Source organism: Hydra vulgaris, chromosome 06 (assembly GCF_038396675.1).
Source record: "Hydra vulgaris chromosome 06, alternate assembly HydraT2T_AEP".
In the NCBI taxonomy this organism is placed as follows: Eukaryota; Metazoa; Cnidaria; class Hydrozoa; order Anthoathecata; family Hydridae; genus Hydra; species Hydra vulgaris.
In genome coordinates, this window is record NC_088925.1 from 36,561,697 (window position 1) to 36,578,725 (window position 17,029).

Here is a 17,029-nt window from a genome sequence, read left to right on the forward strand (position 1 = left end):
TACACTTGATGATTGAGATTACACATTAGCAGTTCGTAAATATAACATAAAATTAAAGTTCGTATATATAATATATACCACATTAACAGTTCGTAAATGAGTTCGAATATCGTGTATCGCAGATTCTTTTCAAAATCAATGCGTAAAATAATTTATTTTCAATTCATTATTGGAAAGCGTCAGCGGAATATGATACGTTACGTAGCGTGATATCAGGGAGAAAAAATAATTTTATAATTGACTTGAGCAACAAGTTTAAAAATAAAAACATCATGCAAGTATAATAGAACGAAACCTAAAACCCCAAAAAGGGTTCCGTGTTCGGAATCCCTTTGGGGTTTTAATCCCTGAAAATTTGATGTCAGGTTTAAATTCAGCGTACCATAATGATGTAAGAACAATTGTCTAAACTAATACAATATTTTTGACAATAGAACGCATTTTATAATAAAATAATTTTTTTTATTGACCTGTAAAATTAAAACCGATTAATTGTTCAACGTTTAAATCATATAAAGACATTCGACTATTTGCAAGTTTTCGGATTTGGAAATTTAACTTAACTTAATAAGGAGTTTAACAAGATACTGTATATAGATATTTATTTCTAGTTTCATTTAGATATATTTTTAACAGAAATTCCCATAAAAGAATTTTATTTCATATAAAGAAATACTTTATATAAAAGATAAACGATAAATATGAAACATAAACAAAAGTGACAACCATTTAGGAAACTTATATACAAGATATAAATAAGAAAATCTATCAAAACTTAAGTAAAATATATACAATGATGGGATTCTGTAGAACTCATTTAATAATTTATTAAAATTCTTTTTGTAAATTCCTTATTAAATAAAGATAGTTTTAAGTGCAAAAAGCAAAATTAATGAACCGAACTAAAATTCGTTGGTAGAAAATGGCATTTTCCAAATAAAATAAAAGTCATATTTATATAATTTAAAAACCAGGTGTACAAAAATGCGTATAAATAGTATATTATAAACAAATACATTTAGTGGAAATTGTAAAACATACAAACTTTAACATTCTGGGAAAATAACTTCATTAGAAAATATTAAAAAACATTTTGAACCATACATTAGAAATGAACAAAAACAAAAGAAAAAAGGCAAAAAAAAAAAAACAAAAAAAAAAGTTTCAAAATTTTGAGAAAAAATTGACAATTTTAATGAAATGAGAAAAAAAAAAAAAAAAAGATCGATATCACTTCATAAAATTTTCAAAATTTTTTGAAACATAAGTATATTTAAATAATGCAAAGAATATTTTTAACTTTAAAATATTCGAAGCTAACCTAAATTAGGTTTATTAATTTATTCAGAACTTTATTTAACTTTAAATTGTAATAAAATATTAAATAAATCATAACACATGAAATATACTTCTAAAACTATCATTTTCATTAGAAGTATTTCTAGGTGTTGAATATCAGTGAGATGGGTAAACAAAACTGCATAGCCAGTATTACATTCACCATATTATAAAGAGCTTAACTTGTCGAAATATTTCGACAGAAAATTTTCGAAAAACTTAGTTAGTAACCTTGTATTTACTTTTCCTAAAAGGTACTTTGACTTTGCTATCTCTTTTACCTTTGTTAAATGAGCCGTGCAAGCTGCGTAATTCTTTAACTTTCTTCTTGATTAAACTGCGGTGTTCACTATTCGCAACGCCATATTCCTGTAGAGAAAATATAAATTTGATGTTAAAAATGTGTACTAAGTAAGTGTAAGGGTGTATTGAGTGTAGATGTGTATTGTTAAATATTATCATAACGCACCATATTGCCTCGAATATATATGCGACATATAAATTAAAAAGAAATGTTTTTAAGGATATATCATCATAAACTCATATATATATATATATATATATATATATATATATATATATATATATATATATATATATATATATATATATATATATATATATATATATATATATATATATATATATATATATATATATATATATGTATATATATGTATATATATATTAGGATTAGGATTATTATGAAAAACTCTAACTTAAAATACCTCCTGGATTGGGTTGAGTTAAAGCTAAAGATGGTATCTCAATAAAAATACTCATCCTGGGCATTATGTCACTTTCTAAATAAACTTATTATTTTTGAATATGAGCGAATTATGATACATTGCATTGCTAAGTTTATTGGTTTTTGATTCAATGCAATTACTCTGCTTAAGGATTTCCATATTTGCTCCAGTCAATGACTCCAAATTTTTTTGTTGCAATGAACCGGTATTACAAAGAAGATTCAGATATTGCAACTACGGTGATTTTATTAACTGACATCTTTGATGTTAGTTAATTAATGGAAATTAGTGACCGATACACACATTGACCTGTGTGCATCAACCTAGCCCAAGCATGTGACTTTTGGAACCTTTGTAAATCAAATGTTAACACCTATCAACACAGAAATCTGAAGATTTAACAACTGAAATTAAATTAGTCTTACAAAAAGGCCTAGTAAATTTTGCAAAAGCTAAGATTCTAAGGATGAAATGTTACTTTAAAGACCACAATTATTTGAAATAGTTTAAAAACAATTTGGTGGTAATGTTTTTTTTATGTTAAATATTTTTAGACACTATTAGATAGATAACTTAAATTTTTAATTATAATTTGACTTTTTTTTAAATTATTCATTTTCAACAAAGCTGCAAGCAACCACTATTAGGTTGGGAATTACTAAAAAACAAGAAAAAGTCTTAAAAAGCAAGGAAACAGTTGACATAAGACTTGAAAAGCTGAAGGTTACATGAGTCAGGAAAGTATAAAGATGGAAAAGAGTTCCAAAGCATTGAAGACCAGGATAAAAAACTAGATGAATAAAAAAACATGGTGGAACATTGCTTCCTAATGACCTAAATAATGCAACTGCACACTTAAAATACTATCTGGAACACCAACCATGTTAACACTCTGATATTTTACAGTTTTCGGTGGAATTAGCCTCCCTGAAAGCTACCACAAAATTCTGAAAAACTTACTACACTCTGGCCTCAGCCAGATGATAGAGTAAAAGGGATTAAAACAAGAAAAGTATAAATGCCAGGACAGAATTGCAACAGTTCAGTAGGAATCATGGCCTCTTTCATCTAGTATGCTAGATGAAGATCTTGAGCCAATAAATATTGCAGAGGTACAAAGACAGTTGTCATCATTTCAGAAATTGCTGCAACTCTAAACCAAAATCAGATTTGTAACTGGGCAGCAATGCATATACTTGTTCCCTTTTGTCTTTTCTTGGGGTCAAATGTGGAGGAACTCAGTGTCAGTGCTGGTACAATCCAACAACATCACAGTAAACATTGTAAAGAAAAAGCCACAGCAATAAAGAAGTCTTTTGCAACAACATTTTTCATGACTGTGTAATGCAAAAGGAAGTTGATGGCAAAAATAATAAATCACTTTCTAATTTTAGCTTCTGGGGAAAAATTCTCAAGCTACTTGCCACTCAGGGTTAGCAATTGCAAAGCTGAGCCAACAGCTAACACTATTTTAGAGGTTGTAAATAAATGAAACTATTAAGACAGCTTCAACAAGACTGCCACAAACAGATTTCAAGTTTCAGCAGACTTGACCTCTTGCATCTGGCTTGTTAACATCATATTTCGAAACTTCTCCAGGGAGCATTTACAGCTCCTATCATAACATCATCATTCTCATGACCCTCGGGGAGGAGGACTTCACTAAGAAGGGAGGGATGAAAGCATTGGCATTCCATCTCTGATATTTGTCCAAAGTCATCATTGAAATGGCACTCTTTGACGAAGATCTGTCTTTTCAGGAAAAGAAGTCCTATATTGCAATCATTATGGCAGTTGATGGATCCAAAGAATCTTTTCTGCAACTCAGGACTCTTCCTAATTGAACTTCTTTTGCTTGAAAGATATGACTGTAGCCTCCTGCAACTAAAAATAGCAAGTGGTTGCAACTAGAAATAGCAAGTGGTTCTTTAAACTGCTGCACATCAAAACAAGCATTTTTGATTAGGACCCAGCAAACTGGAGAGATAGTTCTTCCTATCAAGCTGAAACAAGTCAAGTGGCTGGATGTGATCAAAGCATGTAGCAGCTCTGTTCTGAGTTCATGAGGAGTGCGAGGACCAAAGCTCAAGACTGGCCTCAGTTCCTTTTTTAAGTAGGTAAAGGCCAACACCAGAAAATTCTCTAATAAACCAAATTCCAGCTCATAACTTGAAAACATTAGCCCGACATAAAAACATTAAATTTTTTTAAGATAAAAAGAATAAAACCAAAAGTTTCTCATCATTCTCAGTTTGTTTTGAATTTCTATCCATTGAGCACTACTTTTGTAGAATACACTTACATATTTAACATTATTAAATAAATATAAAAATAATAGTATAAAAATTAATTGAAAAAAAAGGTTAGAATGAAATAAAGAAATTTTTTGAAATGCAAGCCTGTTTTTCTACCTTTTTATTGCTAAAAAAAATTTATTTTACTACTCCTTGGAACAAAAAAAGGAACAAAATAAAAGTATGATCATAAAGCCCACCAAAAAACTTTTTTTGAGGAAAACAGTTTTTACAAATACTTGTAGATTGATTTGGTAAGAATGATTTTAACAAGTGCAGTCCCAACTATTTTGCAATTTTAAAGATTGATTTTGAAGACATTTTGACAAGCATGCACAACCATGCTAGCTAACAACATATTTTTATTTTACAATGCAAAGAAACACACTTCTTTATCATGAGGTTTGAAAAAATATAAAAACCATCAACAAATGATTTCATAAACAGCATTATTTACCTGGTATAATAAATGCTTTTAAAACTTGTTAAAATACTTTGTCTTACTTTGAGCAAACTGCCTTTAACTGCAAGAAGAACTTGGCCATCTACTTTAAACTTTTGAAAAGATTCAACATATTGTGGTAGATTATTGTCCACCAAAAAGAAACTAACCTGTAAAAATTATAATGCAATCAAATAATAAAAAATCAATTTTTTATTTCAATTATTATAATAATTGGCAAACTTGTCAAACGAACCAAAAAGTAATTAAAATATTGTTTAAAAGCCAATTTTATTAAACATTTTCTTTTTGAATGCAATGTTGAATACAATCATCAAATATGTATAGTACAAAGCCCCCTAGGAACTCAGTGTATGGAATCATCCAAAATACTAAAATACAAACTATTTCAAACTTTGTGTTTCAAATCATCTAAAATACTAAGATACAAGTTATTTGAAACTTAATATTCTGAACCATCCAAAATAAATATTAAAATACAAATTATAAAAGAATCTTTTTCTAAAGTATTCAGAGCAGTACTCAAAAGGCGAAAGAACACTATGCAACTATATAACCCATATTTTACTTAGCTACTAAATCTGGTGACTGGCGACTGGCGACTTTATGATTTTATTATAAAAATTCATTTTAATATTGAAATTTATTAACATCAAACTTAATACCTGTCTAATATTCCAGTCAAAAGGATCTTTACGATAGTCATATGTTCCATCTTCGTTTTTACCTGAAATTTATAATTAATCATGCTTTAAAATTCTTTGGTTTTTAAGAGAGGAAAAATGTGTGCAAAGGTAGTATGAGGTGGTGCAGGCTGTAAGTCTATTTTTTTACCATTAAAAAAGAATTTTTCAGAAAAAATTAACAAGAAAGTTCACTATAAAATCCTGAAAGATTTTGTCACAAACTACTTAACCCCAAATTAATCTAGTAACCATGGTAATTAAAGGAATATATTAAAATAAAAATTTAAAACATTTAAAACAACAAAATCAGGTCAAAAAGAGTTTTTTGGTAAAACCAGAGCTAAAATCATTTAAAAAAATACAATTTCAGTTAAATTGGTATTTATGAAAATAATCATATTATTTTAACTAAACAATTATTTTTTTTTTCCAAAGGCAAAATAAAGATTATGTATATATATATATATATATATATATATATATATATATATATATATATATATATATATATATATACACACACATGCATACATACATACATACATACATACATACATACATACATACATACATACATACATATATATATATATATATATATATATATATATATAAACAATTAAAAAATTAAATTCCATGTCCATGGTTCTACACTTGTGTAGTTTAGGCAGACTTGTGTAGTTTATCAGATGTCATATTCTGATTTAAACGTGATATTATGGAAGAGTTGATATAGCTTATGTGGTAGTGGTGTAGTGGGAGAGTGCTCACTTTATAGGCGAGAAGTTCATTAAACATTAACAAAAAAAAAAAAGTTGAATAAGAGTTGAGGTGTAAATAATTTCAGTTAAATTATTTAACTATTACCATCTAAGTCATCAACATCAACAGCTCTTTCATAAAATTTAAGAGATTTGTACGAATTATCCTTGTTCAATTGGGGTGAGCTGATATCAGTCTGAAAACAAACAAAAAAAAAAAAATGCATGGTGCTAATATATTCTAATTTAAATAATATAATTGTTTATTTTTGAAATGTAAAAAACAAAGAAAAAGTTTATGTAAGGTATATATAGGTACATATAATAATTATATAAGTTACATATAATAAGTGTGTGTGTGTGTGTGTGTATATAATATATATATATATATGTAAAACAAGCCTTCTCAGGTAACGCGTGTGGTCAAACGCATTATATGACTATGCATATAACTTTTTTTTGACAACTTGACCACAGCTTCTTGCATGTTTTAAGTTGCATTTAAATAATGCATTGTTGCATGTTAAGTGCATTTAAAAAATGGGCTGAATAAACAAATGTAAACTAAAATTAAAAACAAACAAACTATTAACTGGAAAGAGAAATAAAAACTAAAAAAAATTACAAAACTAAATTAAAAAAATAAAAATCTTAACAAATGATTCATCATTCATGAATAAAAAAAAAACAGAAAAAATAAAAGCAAAAAACTAATAAATTTTTTTATTTCAATGTGTTTCATTACAAGAATTTAATCCAAGCTTGATTAATCGAAACTTAATTATTTAAAAATTTGAAACCTTGATAATTTGTCTATTAAGCAAATAAAATATTTAAAAAAATCATCCGTTAGTATGATTTGAACCCTCGATCAATGCTGATATAAGTTGCCTCACAAATGACAATATTTAATCAACCTATGCGCTATGTGGCGCTAATGTGGCGATATAGGAAATTAATAATTGAAACGCTTTAAATTTAATTAAGTTTGAACTATTAATTGAGACGCTTCTAAATTAAAACAATATATTAGTTTTAGGCTTTTATTTTCTCTGGTTTATTCTTTATCTATTTTATAATTCGTTAAGTTCACTTCTCTTTTCAGTTTAAAGTTTGTTTATTTTTGATTTTCTCTTTAAATTAGTTTGGTTATTTCAACGCATTTTTTAAAACATCTAAATTATCATTATATACAAAAAAACCATGGCCAAGTTGTCAAAAAAAAAAAAGTATGCGCGTATGTAAGTATATATACATGTATAAATGCATGTATGAATGTATGTATGTATGCATGTATGTATGTATGTATGTATGTATGTATGTATGTATGTATGTATGTATGTATGTATGTATGTATGTATGTATGTATGTATGTGTGTATGTATGTATTTTAACCAACTATATTTTGTTACTTGGAACAGGTTTTTTTTATCAATGTTATACTTTGTTTTGTTTATTTTATTGTTATTTACCATTTAATATTAATTAGCCTATCCAGTATAAATATTCATAAATAATATTAATGACAATAACAACAAAAATAATAAAAATAATTTGTTTACAATTAATTTGTATTCATTCTAAGGTTAATAAAAGTTTTCTTTAATAAAAATAATTCAAAATATTTTCCAATTGTTTTTTAATTATTAGACCCATTTGATCAAATTTTCACGATTGTTTAAATTGTGAAGTTATTATTGTAAGATAAAATGGGATCAAAATGGGATACTATAACGTTTGTTTGTTTCTTGTGGAGCCCTCACTTTGTAAGTGAGAAATACCAAGTTCAATCCCTTAAAGTTTAAACAAGTTTAAAATAAAAAAAATTAAGAAAACAGGAAAAGTGTCAGTAAACTAATTGCACGAGTTGATGTTGAGTTAATGTGTGTTGATGTGTGTTGATGAGTTGATGTGCTGATGAGTTGATGCGTTGATGTGTTGATGAGTTGATGTGTTGATGAGTTGGTGTGTGTTGTTGAGTTGATGTGTTGTTGAGTTAATGTTTTGATGTGTGTTGTTGAGTTGATATTGAGTTGATGAGTTGATGTATTGATGAGTTGATGTGTGTTGATGAGTTGATGTGTGCTGATGGGTTGATGTGTGTTGGTTGATCATTTTTAATATAATGTAAAAGTTGAAACAGTAAATTTTTGGATTATCAAACTCACTTTTTTAAGAAGATCAGCTGCCATAGAAGATTCTAAAATACATAAACATTTTCTATTAAATTAAAATTATCAAAAACACCAAATAAAAAAATAATTTAAAATTCACTAAAAATACTAAATATTATGGTATATTAAAATTATGTATGATGCTTTGTTACTAATATGGGGTTTAAGGATTATATAACTTTTAAATATACAACATAAACTTGGATTAAATATGATCATAAAAAACCCAACACAAATTATTATAGGATATGTTTACAAAATATTAAATATCAGCTATCCTTTCAAGATATCTTATTTCTCAGTTTTGTCTTGAAAGGTTTTATTTAAACAATTTAATTTACAAACCATATCAATGATCACTTGCTTATTGATAAAAAAGCTATTGATGAAAAATAAATCAGAAAAAAAAAATTTCTACAAATAAATCTAAGCATATTAGTGCAATAACAAGCTACACCACATAATAACAAGCTACACCACATAATAAAAACATTACACCACGTTAACGTCAGTGACAGATTCAGGAATTTTTGGTGAAGGTGTGTGTGTGTATGTGTAAGGGGATTTGAAATATTTTTGTATCACATTTGCGTCTCCTTTAAAAAAAAAAATTTCTAAGATATTTTAGGACTTTCAGATTCTGATGGTGGTGGTAAAGGGGATGCATCGCCCCATCCCCCTGGATCCATCACTGAGTAATGTTACTTAAATAATTTAAAACTAATACATTAAAGTAAATAATAATAAATCTTTTAAATCAGTTTGGGATCTTACTTAATAAATAAAAATTAATTTAAACATTCATGTAATCAAAATAACCTTTATCAGCAAACGGTACCACTGCTTCATCAGTTGCTAAATCATTTGCTTTTTCTTGATCAATAACATCATTTAAAGACTCATTTATATCTTTAATATTGCCATTAGTTTTAAACTCAATATTTTCAACAGGATCAGTATGAGAGTTATTGCTTTTTGGTGATAAGCTTAAATTACTGTGAAATACTCCTTTCTTGTTTTTTTTAAACACTTTAGGAAGATGAAAAAACTTAGATGATTTATTTTTTTCAGTCTTCTCTAAAGGCTCAGCAAGATTTGGCATTGAAGTAGCAATTGGTGAGAACAAACTTTTGCCTGCTTGATTACCAAATGCTGCATTTGTGAGTTCAACAGACTTATGAATACAATACAATAAATAAAAAAATAACATAAGCTAATTGTTACAAAAAAAAAAAAAAAAAAGCTTAAAAATAAAATAAAACAGTAACAATAATAACATAAATGACACAAATCAAGTGAGAAAGAAATATGACAAACTTCTGATAACAATATTACAAGAAACAGGAAAAAAAAAACATTAAAATCAAATATCAATAGAAATAAAAATACAAGACAAATACAACACACACAAAAAAAAATTTTTTTAAATCAATTGGTACCTTATCAATACCAAGATCATTTTCACTCAATGCTAATGCTCCTTGAGTTCCCTGTGATGGGTTTTTTCTTTTGTCTATAATCTCTGTTTCTGGCAAAGCTGAAAAGCTGTTACTTCTTAACAACTCATCTTGAACATTTGATACATTAACTGTAGATTCTATAATTAATATATATATATATATATATATACACACACACACACACACACACACACACACACACACACACACACACACACACACACACACATACATATATAAATCATTACGTTACACCAGCAACAACTTTATCAAATATTTGCTTATTTAAACTGTAAATTATACTTTTAGCTATTTTGTACGAAAGCTGTTAGTCTGAAAAATAAAATAAGCTAATAAAATAAAATAAAAAAGATTTGAGTTTGGCCAAAAGAAGGACACTTAACTTATGTTATGCAGAAAACAAGGTAAAAAAATTGATTCAAATTTTAGGTCAGATTTCTGCAAATCAGTAACGTAGATTATATTGAAAATTTTCACAAGATGTTGAGAATTCTATACCTTTTAAAAAAAAATATAAAAATTCATCAGAGGTGACTGGCTAAGGAAAATAAACTTGTTTTCCTGATACTATATTTAACTTGTGTTACATCATATACATTTAATAGTTAGATTTTTAGAGTTATATAACAAAAGAATTGCAAAAGTATTCTTTGCCATACATTTAGTAAATGACTGGGGTTGGTATATGACTGTGGCCAAGGCCAGTTCTATATACTGGACTGCATAAACATTAACGCATATGGACTTATTTTTATATATCATGCCAGTATGCACCAATATTTATACATCCCCAGCCATAAACCCGGCTTTGGCCCTTGTCAAATACCGGTCCCGGTTGTTTACTACACACATTGCTGCAAAAAAATGCCAAAATATTATTTGGTTAAATTTCTTTTCAAGATGCATTATTTCTTGGGTATTAAATGAAATAAACTCTGACAACTTATCCAAATTAGCAAGTAAGGAGGTTTTTGTGTAATCCAGAAAGTTAGATACAATGCTAAATTTTCAGATCAGGTTATCCTGCTAGATCAGGTTATCCTGCTAGATCAGGTTATCCTGCTAGATCAGGTTATCCTGAACAGATCAGGTTATCCTGCTACTGGTAACATGTAACCCAGTACAATCTGCTTCATGTCCTGCTGCCTTGTAGGATACGCCTTTTAAGGGAAAGGCTAGGAGATGCCAACTCCGATTTAAAACACCCCCTGCCTTGGGGCTCTTGGTTGAGTAAAGGCTAGAGATGGTGTCTCGATAAAAATACTCATCTTGGGCAGATGTTAAATGCACCCAGCTACTGTCTTGTAGAAGGCCTCCTAGGCAAAGACTTAAGGGGTAAACAGATTCTATCTGTTGACCAGCCTTGCACCCCTTCTTTATCTATTAGGCTGGCGCAGATGTATTTTTAATACATTGTTTCCAGTTTAGGATGTTGAATGCTGGATCTTCTTGACTCAATACATGGGTTTGCTTGTGTCTCTGTTTTTATGACTAGGCAACTCATTCTATTATCTCCTTATGAGAGTACAGCTCTAAAACTCAGTTTTATGGTTCTGAGGCCGGCTGCTAGTCAGGTTTCCCGAACTCTGTGGTAGCTCTCAGAGAGGCTGATTCCATCAACAGCTGAAAAATATCAAAGTATTAACAGTGCCATATTGCGCATGGATGGTGTCCCTGTTTGTACTTTTGGTGTGCATTGCGGAGGCCACATTTGGAGCCCTTTGTTACGGCTTAGGGTTTATTAGTAGTAATGAGGCAATTGCTTGAGCTATTAAACGGTGTTCTGAGTACTATCTATGCTTTGAGTCAAGTTCTTCAATCTAATTTAAAAATGAATAAAGTACCAAAAACTATAAAACACAAAAAACCATCATCATCACCAAGTTCTCTAAACCTATCATTCACTAATATTCGTGGTCTTCGAAGTAACTTTTCTTCTGTTGAGTCTTATCTCTTGCAAAGTTCACCAGACCTACTTGCTCTTTGTGAGACTAATTTGAGTTCGGCTGTCTCATCTTGTGATCTTAGTGTTGATGGTTATCTTCCTCTGATTCGTAAAGACTCCAATAGTCACATGCTTGGCCTGGGCATTTACATTCGTAAAAATTCACCTGTTTGTCGTGAAACTAGGTTTGAATCCACAGACTATTCTTTCATGTGCTTTCGTTTAGCACCACTTCACTCTATTGCATTTCTCTTTGTTCTATATCGCTCTCCTTCATCTCAAGACTGCACTCTTTTTGATGTTATTTCTGATCATATTGACCAAGCCCTCTCTCTTTATCCATCAGCTAATATAGATGTTGTAGGTGATTTTAATGCTCACCACTCTGAATGGCTTGGCTCTAGTGTCAGTGACTCTGCAGGCATTAAAGCCCACAACTTTTGCCTTTCTCAATCCCTAACTCAAATAGTCAACTTTCCAACTCGCTTTCCTGACAACCCTAATCATTTACCTTCTCTACTCGACTTATGTCTTGTTTCTGATCCTAGTCAGTGCTCAGTTTCTCCACATTCACCCTTAGGTGCTTCTGATCACAGTTTGATCTCTTTAAAACTAATATCTCATTCTTCTTCATCACCTGAATCCCCCTATTATCGAACCTCTTACAACTACAGTAAAGCTGACTGGGATTCTTTCCGTGATTTTCTTCGTGATGGCCCTTGGGTAGAAATCTTTCAACTTCCTGTCGACAAATGTGCTTCTTACATAACTTCGTGGATTCAGGCTGGCATGGAATCTTTTATTCCCTCTCGACGATTCCAGGTCAAGCCTCACTCTCCTCCATGGTTTTCCTCACACTGTGCTGCTGCGATTGCCAATCGAAACCGTTACTTCCATATTTATCAGCAAAACAATTCTCCAGAAAACAGACGTCTGTTTATTACTGCTAGAAACAACTGTAAAAAGGTTTTGTCTAACGCTAAAACCCGCTATTCTCAGGTCATGAAATCTCGTATCTCATTACAAAAATTAGGCTCTCGTGACTTCTGGAGAATCTTTAATAATATCAATAATAAGGGCAAATCTATAATTCCACCTCTCTTGTATGGTTCAGACTTTGTCACCTCACCTAAAGAAAAAGCCGAACTGTTTGCTAAAAACTTTTCATTAATATCATCTCTTGATTCCACTAATTGCGTTCTACCTGATATTGCCAACAAACAGGTTGATCCATTGCTTGACATTCATATCACTCCAGCATCTGTATCTAAAGTGATCTCCTGCCTAGACTCTTCTACAGCTTGTGGCCCAGACAACATACCTATTATTGTCTTGCAGAAGTGTTCTCCGGAGCTGTCGTCTATACTCTCAAAACTATTCAACAAGTGCTTATCAGAGTCTTGTTTTCCAGCCTGCTGGAAAGCCGCATCTGTTATCCCTATCTTCAAAAATTCTGGGGAGCGATCTGATTCGTCTAACTACCGTCCCATAAGTCTTCTTCCTATCATAAGCAAGGTTTTTGAATCTTTAATTAACAAACACTTAATTTCTCATCTTGAATCTAATAACTTACTTTCTGACCATCAATATGGATTTTGATCTTCTCGTTCTACAGCTGATTTGCTAACAGTAATAACTGACAGGTTTTATCGTGCATTAGATGAAGGTGGAGAGGTTAAGGCCATCGCTCTTGACATTTCAAAAGCATTTGATAAAATTTGGCACACTGGTCTTCTCCATAAGCTTTCTTCTTATGGTGTATCCGGCAACATCTTTAAGATCATTGAATCCTTCCTTTCCAATCGTAGCATAAAAGTTGTCCTTGATGGACAACACTCTTCTTCTTATTCTGTAACTTCAGGGGTTCCTCAAGGTTCTATCCTTGGCCCTATACTCTTTTTAATTTACATTAACGATCTTCCAGATATTCTCACATCTAAGGTGGCATTGTTTGCTGATGATACTACTATTTATTCTTGTCGTGATAAGAAACCAACACCCTCTGATTGCCTGGAGGGGGCATTTGAGCTTGAAAAGGATCTCACTTCTGCTACAGCATGGGGCTCACAGTGGCTGGTGAACTTTAATTCAGATAAAACTCAATTTTTTTCAGCCAATCGTTATCGCAATAATTTAGATCTTCCTATATTTATGAACGGTGATGTACTCGATGAGTCACCTACTCTTCATCTTCTAGGATTAACTCTTACTTCGAATCTTTCTTGGAAACCATATATCAAATCGGTTGCAAAATTAGCATCAGCTAAGGTTGCATCTCTTTATCGAGCTCGCCACTTTCTTACTCTAGATTCTATTCTCTATCTCTATAAATCTCAAATCCGGCCTTGTATGGAATACTGTTGCCATATCTGGGGCGGATCTTCTAATGATGCCCTTTCTCTTTTAGACAAGGTGCAAAAACGCATTGTAAACATAGTTGGACCTGCTCTTGCAGCCAACCTTCAACCATTATCACATCGTCGTAATGTTGCTTCTCTTTCTCTTTTCTACAAATACTATAATGGGCACTGCTCTAAAGAGCTAGCGTCTCTTGTGCCATCTACTAAAATTCATTCTCGTGTTACTCGTCATTCAATTAAGTGTCATCCTTTTTCTGTGACTGTTCCTAAGTGCTCCAAAAACGCCTATTCGTCTAGTTTTTTTCCTCGAACATCAGCTCTTTGGAATTCGCTTCCTTCATCTTGCTTTCCTGATTCATATAATTTGCAATCTTTTAAATCGTCCGTCAATTGTTATCTTGCTCTACAATCTTCATCTTTTCTCTTACAGTAACTTCCAACTTTAATTAGTGGCTGCTTGCAGCCTTGTTGGAAGCGAAGATGTTTAAAAAAAAAAAAAAAAAAAAAAAAATGTTTCAAGACTTTTTTGCCAGAATGCTGCAGTGAAAAGAGAAATTTGTTCATAGTGTGTAGCTTGAGGCTTATTCTGAGAAAAAAACTTAAAATTTTCTACATAATCAACCTGAGTAGTAGCAACATTCAATGATGGATTCATTGATTTAATAATGCTTAGAGTAAAACAATTAGATTGGTTATGCTTGATACTGGCATGAGTTGTGAATTTTTCTGTCATGCTCATAATGTGAGTAATCAATTCTTTACTGCTTCCAAATTTATAAATATTTTTTCAGAACCCACCCTCAAAAAAGTGTAATCTTTGCATAAATGAAAAATATTTTATTTTAACATACAATAAAGAACCTTTGTTAAATAAAAAAAGTGAATTGGTTTTGGGATGTAGACACAGAAAAAAGTTTTTGCTATCAAATTTTAACATGGGTTAAATAAATTTCCGTTTGGAGTGAAAACTGACAATTGATCTTGTCGCAATTTTGTATTTTTTTAAAACGGTTTTTTATTTTAATGATTTTAAATATGATTGACTGAATGATTGCCGAATGGCATAAAATTTAACTCTATAAATATATTTGCTCCTCCTGTTGAACACTATTCTCAAGTCGTTAGATAAAGAAACATAATCAAGATAAATACTACAGATACAAATGCTAAAGAAACATAATCTAGAAAAATACTACAGATAGAATACTAAAGAAGCATAATTTAAAAAATTGCTACAGTTAGAATCATAGTTTTTATAATATTGCTTATAGTTTTTATAATTGCAATAAAATATTGCTTTAATAAATATTACATAATTATACAATAAGAAATAAAAAGAAAAATAGTATGCATAATTTATAACATTTTTGTGAAAGATATCCCAAACCTTCGAGGCATGTTTTGCTCATGTTCAAAAGAATGATAAAAAAAAATCATTTGGGCTAAATTTTTTGATGAAAACAAAAGAATAAATGCATAATAATAATAAATAATAATAATAAATAATAATAATAATAATAGAATAAATAAACCAAAAAAAACTTTTATATTTTAGTCGTAGCTCCGTTTTGTTGTAGAACATGATGTCATTGATAACATGATGTCATTGATAACATGATGTCATATGTCATTGATTGATGTCATATGTAATTGATTTTTTTGTTTTTACATTTTTTTGCTTTTACAAAAACAAAAAAATCAATGACGTCATGTACTGAAACTCTTAGAAATAAAACATGCTGAATAAATTACTGAGTCTGTAGATTGCAGCATATATTATGCTGACTTTTGGCCTACAACAAAACGGAGAAAACGAGCTTTGCCTAAAATAAAAAAGTTAGTTTTTCTTGGTATGTATTTATTCTTTTGTTTTAATCAAAAAAATTCAGCCCAAACATTTTTTTTGTCATTCTCTTTAATATGAACACAACATGTCTCTGAGGTTTGGGATCCCTTTAAGGTAAAAAAAGTTTATTATTGAAGATTTTTATTAAAAATGTTTTCACACGATAAGTTCGAAGAACAAATTAATATGCTTTTTATATCGAAAACTGTAAAAAAAAAAAAACTAACAACAAAGAAAGAACTAACTAAAAAACCAAAACAAAGAACTATAGAGCTTAAATAGTTTTTAATAAGCTTTTTAAATTTTATAAATTAAATTTTTATATTTTTAATTGAAAACTTTTTTAAATTAAATAAAAGTTAACCTAGGCAAATTATTTATTTAAAAAAAAAAAAGAACTTTTTAATATGCAAAATCTTTATAGTTGCATTTTTAACTTGTAGTATGTCTTGTGAGTGTTTCTATTATTTTTGCTTTTATTAAGCACATAAGTTACAACTTAATCGAAAACAATAGATACACTCATATTTTAATAACTTAAATGAAGTCTTTCTTTATAAACAGTTTAAAAGTTTTATAGTTTATATTTAAATTATGTAACACAAAAACAATTTTAAAAGTACCGAACTCATTCATTCAAGTTTTAATTACAAAGCTTTTTCTTATAATTACTTGCTCTCTCGCTTGGAGCTATTTCACTGCGATTTTTAAACTTTTCCAATTAGAAAAAAAAAATTTCACAAATAAGAAGAGTAACAAATGAATTTTTTTATAAATGAAATAAGAACATTATTTAATAAAAATGCAATAAATATATGTTATAAGATGGTGTTAATAAAATTTAGTCAAACGCAATGTTCTTTTTAACAATTTTGCTAGAAAACTTTACGGTACTTGAATAAATATCAAAAAAACAACTTGCTGACAATTGC

The 17,029-nt window shown here is 29.6% G+C and overlaps 1 protein-coding gene across 3 annotated transcripts in view; it reads right to left on the reverse strand.

The window, feature by feature from the left end:
• Nucleotides 1–585: 585 nt before the first annotated feature.
• LOC105844128 (neurabin-1) overlaps nt 586–17,029 on the reverse strand; it is a 75,999-nt gene continuing 59,555 nt past the window's right edge. For 2 of the 3 annotated variants that reach the window (XM_065800013.1, XM_065800012.1), the window contains 7 exons: nt 9,905–10,062; nt 9,285–9,639; nt 8,460–8,491; nt 6,398–6,488; nt 5,510–5,571; nt 4,886–4,993; nt 586–1,707 (listed from right to left, as the gene is read on the reverse strand). In XM_065800013.1, the coding sequence (XP_065656085.1) occupies nt 1,558–1,707; nt 4,886–4,993; nt 5,510–5,571; nt 6,398–6,488; nt 8,460–8,491; nt 9,285–9,639; nt 9,905–10,062 (956 nt within the window). In that variant the 3' untranslated portion in view covers nt 586–1,557. The remainder of the gene's footprint in view (nt 1,708–4,885; nt 4,994–5,509; nt 5,572–6,397; nt 6,489–8,459; nt 8,492–9,284; nt 9,640–9,904; nt 10,063–17,029) is intronic. The other variant, XM_065800014.1, reaches the window with a different exon arrangement.